Raw genomic sequence first — 12,500 nt, 5'->3', positions numbered from 1 at the left:
GTATTTGTGTGTGTGCACATAATGTGTTTTGTGTGTGTGTGTGTGTCCACATGTTTGTTTTTGTTTGTGTGCATATGTGTCTTTATGCATTTGTGTGTATTTGTGTGTGTGCACATAATGTGTTTTGTGTGTGTGTGTGTGTGTCCACATGTTTGTTTTTGTTTGTGTGCATATGTGTCTTTATGCATTTGTGTGTATTTGTGTGTGTGCACATAATGTGTTTTGTGTGTGTGTGTGTCCACATGTTTGTTTTTGTTTGTGTGCATATGTGTCTTTATGCATTTGTGTGTATTTGTGTGTGTGCGCATATAATGTGTTTTTGTGTGTGTGTGTGTGTGTGTGCGCGTGCGTGCATGCTTATGTGTGTGTGTGTGTGTGTGTGTGTGCGTGTGTGTCTCTGCGCGCATGTATGTGATTCTTTGTGTCTGTCTGTATATGTGTGTACATTTGTTTGTGTGTGTGTGTGTGCACATTTATGTGCTTGTTTTTGTTTGTCTTGTCTGTTTGTCTGTCTGTCTCTGCATGTTTGTGTGTTTGTTTGTGTCTGTCTGTCTGTGTGTGTGTGTGTGTGTGTGGGTGTGTGTGTGTCCACATGTTTGTTTTTGTTTGTGTGCATATGTGTCTTTATGTATTTGTGTGTATTTGTGTGTGTGCACATAATGTGTTTTTGTGTGTGTGTGTGTGTGTGTGTGTGTCCACATGTTTGTTTTTGTTTGTGTGCATATGTGTCTTTATGTATTTGTGTGTATTTGTGTGTGTGCACATAATGTGTTTTTGTGTGTGTGTGTGTGTGTGTGTGTGAGTGTGTGTGTGCATGCGCATTTGTGTTTGTGACTGTGTGTGTCGGTATGTGTGTGCATTTGTGTGTGTGAGTGCGAGCGCACATTTATGTTTATGTTTTTGTTTGTGTGCATGTGTGTCTTTGTGTGTGTGGGCGCATTTATATGTTTGTTTTTATTTTTGTTTATGTGTGTGTGCACGTTTATTTGTTTCTGTCTGTTTATGTGTGCGCGAGTGTTTTTGTTTAAGTGCATGCGTGTATTTATGAGTGTGTGTATGTGTGTGTGTGTGTGTGTGTGTGTGTGTGTGTGTGTGTGTACGTACGCACATTTGTTTGCATAGGTGTGTGTGTGTGTGTGTGTGTGTGTGTGTGTGTGTGTGTGCGCGCACATGTTTATATATTTGATTTTGTTTGTGTGTGTTTGTGCGCGTTCGTGTGTGTGTGTGTGTGTGTGTGTGTGTGTGTGTGTGTGTACAGACTCTGGCTACAGCTCAGGGAAATATCCTGGAGAATAAGGAGCTGATCGAGTCTCTGAACCAGACGAAGGCCAGCAGTGCTCTGATCCAGCAGTCCCTGAGCCAATCCCACCGCCTGCAGACCTCCCTCGACCAGGTGAACCTCAAGAACAGACCATAATAATCACAGACTCAATGAAGGAAACAGCAGGTGGCACCAGTGTAACATCACTCTCTCACCCTCTCTCTCTCTCTCTGTGTCTGAAGGAACGAGACGCGTACCTGCCGCTAGCGGAGACGGCTAGCAAGATGTATTTCGTCATTACAGATCTGTCTAAGATTAACAACATGTACAGGTTCAGTCTGGCGTCATTCCTGCGGCTGTTTCACCGAGCACTGCAGACCAAACAGGTGAAACCACACACACACACACACACACACACACACACACACACACAAACTTGCTCCTATATCCCGGTGGGGACTCTCCTTTGTAGTCTCTACTCTACAGACTCTATATTGTGTCCTCCTTCTCTAAGTCCCCACTGGGATATAAAAACAAGTACAGACACACAATTCGCTTTCATGTTTTATGTGAGGGCTTCCTATAAATATGTTTGTTTATTGTGCAGACTTTACATTACCTGACAAAAGTCTTGTGGCCTATTCAAGTTTTAGGATCAACACATAATAAGTTGACTTCTAGTTGATCAACTGGTGTCAGAAGTGGCTTAAATGAAAGTCAAAGGCCTCTAGATGACGCTTATTTTACCACAATAAACTATGATCATGCTTTGATTTTGAATGATTTCATTAAGACAGTAGGTCTGACTTACTCATTTATCATTTATAATGTTGATGTTATATCAAATTGTTGCTTAATATCAATATTGTCAGCATGTTTATGTGCTAATATAATATATAATACGAGTACAGCACTTGTTTTGCTTTTTATTTGTTTAGATTTTGGATATTTAGAGAAGTTTTTACTGCTCAAAAACTAATTTATTTTTCATTTAAGGTTTAAAATGTCAAGATTAAAGATCATTAAACTCGATATGTTTCTTTTGCCTTTTATAAATGTATAATGCACTTTTAGTTTATTTATTTTTTATATTTAGAGAAGTTTATTTGTTCAAAATAAATATTTGTTATATATAATGATGATAGATATTAAAATAAATTGCTTAATATCTATAATGTCAGCATGTTTATGTGCTAATTTCATAATATGAATGTAATAAAAGTACAACACTTTTGTTTATTTTTTTGCATATTTAGAGAGGTTTACCTGCTCAAAATAAATATTTGTTGTTTATTTATTATTTATAATGTTAATGTTATATCAAATTGCTGCTTAATATCAATATTGTCAGCATGTTTATGTGCTAATATAATATATAATACAAGTACAGCACTTGTTTTGCTTTTTATTTGTTTAGATTTTGGATATTTAGAGAAGTTTTTACCGCTCAAAAACGAATTTATTTTTCATTTAAGGTTTAAAATGTCAAGATTAAAGATCATTAAACTCGATATGTTTCTTTTGCCTTGTATAAATGTATAATGCACTTTTAGTTTGTTTATTTTTTATATTTAGAGAAGTTTATTTGTTCAAAATAAATATTTGTTATATATAATGATGATAGATATTAAAATAAATTGCTGCTTAATATCTATAATGCCAGCATGTTTATGTGCTAATTTCATAATATGAATATTATAAGAGTACAACACTTTTGTTTATTTTTTTGCATATTTAGAGAGGTTTACCTGCTCAAAATAAATATTTGTTGTTTATTTATTATTTATAATGTTAATGTTAAAACAAATTGCTGCTTAATATCAATATTGTCAGCATGTTTATGTGCTAATATAATATATAATACGAGTACAGCACTTGTTTTGCTTTTTATTTATTTAGATTTTGGATATTTAGAGAAGTTTTTACCGCTCAAAAACGAATTTATTTTTCATTTAAGGTTTAAAATTTCAAGATTAAAGATCATTAAACTCGATATGTTTCTTTTGCCTTTTATAAATGTATAATGCACTTTTAGTTTAATTATTTTTTATATTTAGAGAAGTTTATTTGTTCAAAATAAATATTTGTTATATATAATGATGATAGATATTAAAATAAATTGCTTAATATCTATAATGTCAGCATGTTTATGTGCTAATTTCATAATATGAATGTAATAAAAGTACAACACTTTTGTTTATTTTTTTGCATATTTAGAGAGGTTTACCTGCTCAAAATAAATATTTGTTGTTTATTTATTATTTTTAATGTTAATGTTAAAACAAATTGCTGCTTAATATCAATATTGTCAGCATGTTTATGTGCTAATATAATATATAATACAAGTACAGCACTTGTTTTGCTTTTTATTTATTTAGATTTTGGATATTTAGAGAAGTTTTTACCGCTCAAAAACGAATTTATTTTTCATTTAAGGTTTAAAATGTCAAGATTAAAGATCATTAAACTCGATATGTTTCTTTTGCCTTTTATAAATGTATAATGTACTTTTAGTTTATTTATTTTTTATATTTAGAGAAGTTTATTTGTTCAAAATAAATATTTGTTATTTATAATGTTGATAGATATTAAAATTAATTGCTTAATATCTATAATGTCAGCATGTTTATGTGCTAATTTCATAACATGAATATGTTAAGAGTACAACACTTTTTATTTATTTATTATTTTGGATATGTAGAGAAGTTTACCTGCTCAAAATAAATATTTGTTGTTTATTTATTATTTATAATGTTGATATTAAAACAAATTGCCGCTTAATATGCAGTTAAAGTCGGAATTATAAGCCCCCCTGTTTATTTTTTTCCCCAATTTCTGTTTAACAGAGAGCAGATTTTCTCAACACATTTCTAATCATAATAGTGTTAATAACTCATCTCTAATAACTGCTTTATTTTATCTTTGCCATGATTACAGTAAATAATATTAGACTAGATATTCTTCAAGACACTTCTATACAGCATAAAGTGACATTAAAGGCTTAACTAGGTTAATTAGGTTAACTAAGCAGGTTAGAGTAATTAGGAAAGTTATTGTATAATGATGGTTTGTTCTGTAGACTATAACAAAACATAGCTTAAAAGGGGCTAATAATATTGACCTTAAAATGGTTTTTAAAAAAATTAATAACTGCTTTTATTCTAGCCAAAATAAACCAAATCAAGAAAAAATATTATCAGACATACTGTGAAAATTTCCTTGCTCTGTTAAACATCATTTGGAAAATATATTTAAAAAAGAAAAAAAAAATTAAAGGAGGGCTAATAATTCTGACTTCAACTGTATATTTATTGCCAGCATGTTTACGTGCTAATTTCATAATATGAATGTAATAAAAAGTACAACACTTTTTGTTTATTTTTTTGCATATTTAGAGAGGTTTATCTGTTCAAAATAAATATTTGTTGTTAATTTATTATTTATAATGTTGATGTTAAAACAAATTGCTGCTTAATATCCATATTGTAATATAATATGATTAGAGTATAGCACTTGTTTTGCTTTTTATTAATTAAATTTTGGATATTTAGAGTTTTACCGCTCAAAAACTAATTTATTTTTCATTTAAGGTTTAAAATGTCAAGATTAAAGATCATTAAACTCGATATGTGGCTTTTGCCTTTTATAAAGTATACTTTTATACATGAATAATATCCTGATTTGCTGTTTATAAAGTTATAATAAGCAAAAAACCAAACAAAAATGTTTAATATCAGTCTAATCTGAAAAATAATCACCCTACTAATCCATTATCAACATGCCTGTTAGCTGCAGCACTACTTCACAGGCACACAAACAGCAATGCTGCAGATTATTTTTAAAATCTGAAGGAAATGATTCATTATTGTTCTCATAGTAGCTATTAAAGGTGCAGTAGGTGATCTTTTGCAATGCTAACAGCTTAGCATACATTTCTGAATCACAGTTCCTCCCCTGCCGTCCAGAGCCACGCCTCCTGAAACAGGAGCACGCGCACCTTAAAAATGACAGCAAGAGTCCTCTCTCATGTGTTCAAAGCGACTAGTGCTTGTCCGGAATTACACTCATTACTAAGCCAAACTGACATGCTATTTCAGAGCGAATATTTAGAGTTGCATAGTAAACAATATAGGGAGACTAGGCGGAATAGCGCTATTTACTTGTGTTTTGTTGTTAAACTAATTAAAATCTACATTATCAATGCTGTAAAAGGACCTTATGAAACTGAAAATAGTCTTGGCAATCTTTAGTGGCTAATAATAACACTTCTGTGTAGATAAAACCCATTTGTAACAACAACATCAGCTTTGCGTGAAGCTAAGTGAAGTTTATTCATAAACTAATTTTGAGAGGATCACGTGCTTATGATTTATCACAGCCGGTCACGCATTTGCTAATCACTATTCTCCAATTATACGAGCCCTAAGCTACTATAAATAGCCACAGTTTTCAGTTCACTTTATCTTCCTTTGGAAGAAACCCCCCTCCTCTACTATTCTCCTCCTTTACCTGTGATTGGGCGGCACGGCGGTCCAGTGGTTAACACTGTCAGCCCCACAGCAAGAACACTGCCAGCCCTGGTTCCACAGGACCGGTGGGTGTTTCTGTGAGGAGTTTGTATGTTCTCCCCGCGTCCGCGTGGGTTTTCCCCGGGTTCTCCGGTTTCCTCCCACCATCCAAAGACATTCAACATACATAACAATCAAGCTTTTGTCTAACCCCTCGTGTTCCCTTAGCTACCGCAGCGGGGGAGTTCTGAGATCCACCGAGCTCAGGCTCCCCTCTCGCTCTGCCAACGGGAGGAAGCCCCGGGCTCGAGGAGCCCTTGAGCTCGGGGCTCTCTCGGGACAGCATGCCAAACAAGCTTTTATAAATCATCAGCTAAGTCTTGAACTCTTGAAAATAGTTTTAAAACAGAACATGACCTGTCTAAGAGAAATTCTTTAGCCATCGTGTCATCCTTTCTCCAGCGTGCAAGGGTAACTCCAATATTGATTCAGGTTTTTAAAAAGTTTTGATTCAGCAGGTTTTTGACGATCACGCGCAGCACGTCTATGCAAACGTCTATGCGTTCAAACGGCTGCGCAGTTGTTCAAATCTGCATTTGCTGACAGAAAGTTTGAGCTACTTATCGGAACTATACGCTTGTTTCACGCGGCCGCCATTTTAAAGAACCAAAGCGAGGCTGCGGTGGGAAGAAACCCGGAAGTATAGGACCAGCACTGTAAACATTGCAGTAACATGCTGTGAACTACAAACCTCCAGCTGTTGCCGAGATTTTAAAATGCAGAAATGGTGTAAACATCACTTTAATATTATTCAGTAAGTTTATTTTAAACAATTAAAAGCAACTTAGCATCAAACAACATCACAATCTCAGTGATACGCTTAAGTGTCCTCCTAGGCTTCAGCTCATGGCACTAAACACTGTGAGGAAGCTTTCCTGCTTCAGTCTATGTAACCCGGTGAGCGATGAAACACTGCAGTCCTCTGCAGCACACCCTCGTGTTGTCAGTAATAGTGTTGTCCCGGTACTGAAGTTTTAAACCCGGCTATTTCCCGCTAACATGGAAGCGCTGCTGAGTGCGGATGACTCGACTGATCTTCACGGCTTCGCGCTTCAGTCTCCGTGTATCTGTGTTTGGTTTGCACTCAGCTTACCACTCTTCACCCAGTGCAAACACAGATACACGGAGACTGGAGCGCGAAGCAGCCTTGAAGTTTAGTCGAGTCATCAAGCAGATCGCTCCGCTGTGTTGTGTGTGTGTTCGGTAAACAGCGGAGGGTGAACTGATGACCTTCTCGGCCAATCACAATCATTTCTGTTGAACACGTGACCACAATGGCAAATTAGCGCTGTTTTAGGAAAGCCATCAACAGTGCCTTGATGTTCGCGGGAAATTTATGTTTTTTCTTTTAATTCAGTATCGAGACGAGTCTAATATAATGAAATAATCAGTTTATTAACTCGAGTTTGATAAATAGCATCTAAAACGTGTGTTTGGGAAAGAAAATGTTTGCTAACTAGTGCCATTTCCCTTAACTAAGCTGAAAATGAGCTCTGATATCCCTTATTATATTCACCATTCATTCTGAACGGACCTCTGGGTCACCCGGAAGGCGGAGAAATGGTAAAATTGTGTCACTTTCTCTTCGCTGATAAGATATACAGCTAGTTACTCAACATTCCTATGTAACTCCCAATGATACTTCCGGGTTTCTTACCACCGCAGCCTCGATTTCGCTTTTGAAAATGGCGGCCGCGTGAAATCGGTCTATGGGAGATGTCGGCTCGACTCTATTTAACTGGATGAACATTTTTTAGTGTTATGCCTTACAGGGTTCAACGCTAAGGATTTTTTCTACTGGCCCGATCGGACCAGTGGTTCAAATTTTTACTTGACCTGCCAATATTGTCACTGGCCCCACCAAAAAAAGTTAATAGCTATTTCTTAGCCACAAATAAAAAAAAAGTCAAAATGTTTGTAAATCTAGAATTTAAATATTTAAAAAATTTTATTAAAGTGTTTTGCAAACAAAAGTAGCAAAATGTGCAGGTATTTTATTGCAAAACAAAAGATGGCTGACCTGCCAAACCAACGGCAAACTGTACAAAACATCACTTAATTTTTTTTTAGTCATGATGTACCCTCGTAAATGTCTGCTTCCAAGACGTTAGAGACAAATGTTTTCCTTTAGCATCATCACTTGACGTTGCCGCCATGTTGCTGTCTCTTAGCTGTACTGGTTGTTACGGAAAAAAAAATAACATGCTCACAACATCCAATCAGATAAGAGGAACCGAGAAGGTAGCATTTGAAGGCTTAAAAACACAAATGCTTTCTCTATTCTGACTGTATTTGCACGCAATGGACAAATAGTCACAGGCAAATTAAACTTTATTGACAGGGCATTAGTGGCCCGATCATTATTGTTGAGCCCTGCCTTACCCTAAATATGAAAATACATATAAACACATTTAGATTATTTACTGTAATCATTACCATTGAACTGTGAAGAGACTTTCAACCAGCACAACAACTAATGTTTCTGAAGACAAACACCTACTGCACCTTTAAAGTCTTGCAAAAGTATATTCACGCTAAAACTATTTTAATATGATGCATTAAGTTGAAAAGATTATTTGAATGTTATATTATTAATGTATAAGCACAAGAGCAGCCTGTTTTCATCTTCAGTACTCATGAAAGTCAGGTTTTCAGTCAATTTTGATATATGACTTGAAGTCGGAACCTTGATATCAACACACGCACGCACACACTCGCACACACTCATCCGACTGTGAGAATGCATGAAGCTAAAAGTGTGTGTGTTTGTGTGTATCAGGAAAGCGAGAGCACTGATGTGAGGATCTCTACGCTGGAGAGCAGCCTGAAGAACATGGTGTATGAGTATATCTGCCGCTCGCTCTTCAAGGTAACACACTCCTGTTCACTCCAGCCCTTTATATTGAGATGACTCTGCCGGAGTTGGTAGGTTTTCCTCACTGTCCTCCGTAAAACTTACTAGCATCAACCTAGAACACAGACATAAAAACTCGGTAACACTTTACAATAAGGTTCATTAGTTAATGCATTTACTAACATAAACTAATCATGAACAACACATGTACAGCATTTATTAATCATAATTAAACATTTACTAATGCATTATTAACATCCAAGTCCATGCTTGTTAACATTAGTTAATCCACCATGAGTTAACATGAACTAACAATGAACTACTGTATTTTCATTAACTAATGTTAACTAACATGAACAAATACAGTTGTAATTGTATTGGTCATTGTTTATTCATCTTAGTAAATGCATTAATTAACATGAACTAATGAACCTTATTGTAAAGTGTGACCAAAAACTCTTACACTGCCTCAAAGTACTCAACATTGTTGGAAATACGTATCCCTAAGAGCACTTTGTCCGTTTTTACATGACGCACAGGTTTTTGTGTTTTTGAGTTATTGTTTTTCTAAAATGTGAATAAAAAAATACGCAAAAACATCCTAAAATGTACAATATATATTGTTTTTGATACGATTTTTATAGATTTTATAGTTAAAATTGAACTCACGATCGTGCCTTGAGAGTTTGTCACCTAATGTCTCATTTATTTCCTGTTTTCCAATTATTTAAAGCAAATGGGAACTATCTTGTAGCTTTATTGGCTAAAGGAAATGTCATTTGACGTTATTCATTCATTTTCTGTTCAGCTTAGTCTAGTTATTAATCAGGGGTCGCCACAGCGGAATGAACCGCCAACTTATCCAGCATATGTTTTACGCAGCAGATGCCCTTCCAGCCGCAACCCATCACTGTGAATCAACCATACACACCCACTCATTCACACACTCTACAGACAATTTACCCTACTCAATTCAATAATTCAACCCAGTAATGGGAAACAACGATACACACATTCACATTCACAACTCATACAATATGGTCAATTAAGTTCATCAATTCTCCTATTGCACTTGTGTTTGGACTGTGGGAGAAACCGGAGCACCTGGAGGAAACCCACGTCAACACGGGGAGAACATGCAAACTCCACACAGAAATGTCAACTGACCCAACCAAGGCTCAAACCAGCGACCTTCTTGCTGTAAGGCGATTGTGCTACCCACTGCGCCACCGTGACACCCTTATTTGACATCAATTGTTCCCGGCATTTTTTTGCAGTCCACTTAGAATCCAACATGAAAATCAAGGTTTTCTTTATTGGCATTGATTGTTTTGAAATTCTAATGGCATTACCATGCCTGTGTTTTAATTTCAGTAATAAATATGGCTGTCAAGCCAGGATCTTAATGGTTTATTGTGGGTTTCTTGTTTACATGAAGAAATCTGTGTTACAAGTTAAACAAACATTCTAATAAACAATAATATTTTGAATTTAAATTGTTTTTGTGTTGCGTTTACATTAATTTTACATTTGAGTAGCCAAAATTACAAGTTTCAGTCTTTTAAATGTGATTAATCGTGAGTAATTTAAAAAAAAAATGTGATTAATTAGTAATTTTTTTTTTTAATTGATTGACAGCACTGATATATATACACACAGTTGAAGTCAGAATTATTAGCCCCCTTGTATTATTAGCGCCCCTGTTTATTTTTTTCCCCAATTTCTGTTTAATGGAGGGAAGATTGTTTCAGCACATTTCTAAGCATAATAGTTTTAAAAACTTATTTCTAATAACTGATTTGTTTTATTGTTGTCATGATGACAGTAAATAATATTTTACTTGATATTTTCAAGACACTTCTATACAGCTTAAAGTGACATTTAAAGGCTTAACTAAGTTAATTAGGTGAACTAAACAGGTTAGGGTAATCAGGCAAGTTATTGTATAATGATGATTTGTTCTGTAGATTATCGAAAAAAAATTAGCTTAAAAGGGCTAATAATTTTGTCCCAAAAATGGTGTTTAAAAAATTAATAACTACTTTTATTCTAGCCGAAATAAAACAAATCAGACTTTCTCCAGAAAAAGAAATATTATCAGACATACTGTGAAAATGTCATTGCTCTGTTAAAAAGCATTTGGGAAATATTTAAAAAAGAAAATAAAAATTAAAAGGGGGCTAATAATTCTGACTTTAACTGTATGTATGTATATATATATATATATATATATATATATATATATATATATATATATATATATATATATATGTATGTATGGGAGGTTTATAAATAAATTGGCTGTATTGTAACCAGTGCAGAGTCTGTAATGAATACAAAAGTGTGTGAATGTGTTCAGCATGAAGTCAGCCTCATTGACTCTAGCAGCAGAGTGAGCTGCTTTTGTTTTGCATTGGTCCAGCCAGATTGAGTTGTTGTTTTACGTGGCAGGACAACCAATTTTTCCCCCAGGACAGAACCTGCGTTTCTTCAGAAAAAAGCAGAAAGTGGCCTCCGGCACTGGCATTGTGTCGTATTGATTCATATTCGTCATTCATTCATTAATTCACTGGCCAGACGCTTTTCTGTTCATTATGAAGAGAATTTCTTGAGAATCAGCCTCATAGCCTGAGGCTGGATTCACAAATGTTTCTAAGAAATAAGAGAATGTTTTAGATCAATTTTGAGAAGTTTGTGAGTGAATAGTGAATATTGTTCGAGTAGAGTTTAGCTCTTCCTCCAAATTAGTTCTCTGCATTTGATAATTAGGCTGAACACAGCATAAGTCTTTCAAATCTTGTGAAATCAAATCTACAATGTGTATTTTGGTAGCTCACATCTTAAAGTTAACATTTTATCTGTGCAAAAACCCGCCAAAATCAGTCCAAGGCTCTCGAAAAATGTGGAAAAAAATATGAAAAAGCCTTTATTCATATGGCTGATCCCTAATAAACCTTCGCGTTTTGGCATAGAACTGCCTTCATCAGGGTAACTGATCATTTGCGTCTGGATTTTCTTTTGAATGCTACGGTCTTATTACCATTAGAATATCTAAACAATACTAAAATAATATATTAAACACAAGGTCAACTCAGCAATCATCAATAATTCAGCATTGATAGAGGGGGAAAAATAAATGGAAAAAATATATAAATAAAAAAGACGATGCGTGTCATACAACACATTTCACAAATAATTATATACATATACAGTTGAAGTCAGAACTATTAGCCCCCTGAATCAGTAGCTCCCCTGTTTATTTTTTTCCCCAATTTCTGTTTAACGGAGAGATTTTTTCAGCACATTTCTAAACATAATAGTTTTAATAACTCATCTCTAATTACTGATTTATTTTATCTTTGCCATGATGACAGTAAGTGCTGTCGCCTCACAGCAAGAAGGTCGCTGGTTCAAGCCTCGGCTCAGTTGCCGTTTCTGTGTGGAGTTTGCATGTTCTCCCTGCGTTCGCGTGGGTTTCCTCCGGGTGCTCCGGTTTCACCCACAGTCCAAAGACATGCGGTACAGGTGAATTGGGTAGGCTAAATTGTCCGTAGTGTATGAGTGTGTGTGTGAATGTGTGTGTAGATTGTTCCCAGAGATGGGTTGCAGCTGGAAGGGCATCCGCTGCAAAAAAACTTGCTGGATAAGAACCTTGCTGGTTCTGCTGTGGCGACCCTTGATTAATAAAGGGACTAAGCCGACAAGAAAATGAATGAATGAATGACAGTAAATAATATTTGACTTGATATTTTTCAAGACACTTCTATACAGCTTAAAGTGACATTTAAAGGCTTAACTAGGTTAATTAGGTTAACTA

General features: G+C 35.1%; 1 protein-coding gene across 2 annotated transcripts in view; it reads left to right on the top strand.

The window, feature by feature from the left end:
• dync2h1 (dynein cytoplasmic 2 heavy chain 1) overlaps positions 1 to 12,500 on the top strand; it is a 277,874-nt gene that overhangs the window by 167,962 nt on the left and 97,412 nt on the right. For both annotated transcript variants that reach the window (NM_001423300.1, NM_001423299.1), the window contains 3 exon segments: positions 1,259 to 1,393; positions 1,504 to 1,647; positions 8,609 to 8,698. In NM_001423300.1, the coding sequence (NP_001410229.1) occupies positions 1,259 to 1,393; positions 1,504 to 1,647; positions 8,609 to 8,698 (369 nt within the window).

The sequence above is a fragment of the Danio rerio genome, chromosome 15 (genome assembly GCF_052040795.2).
Source record: "Danio rerio strain M-AB ecotype USA chromosome 15, GRCz13ab, whole genome shotgun sequence".
NCBI classification, from domain to species: domain Eukaryota; kingdom Metazoa; phylum Chordata; class Actinopteri; order Cypriniformes; family Danionidae; genus Danio; species Danio rerio.
Note: the sequence above shows the minus strand (reverse complement) of the source record. Positions and strands in the feature narration are given on the sequence as shown.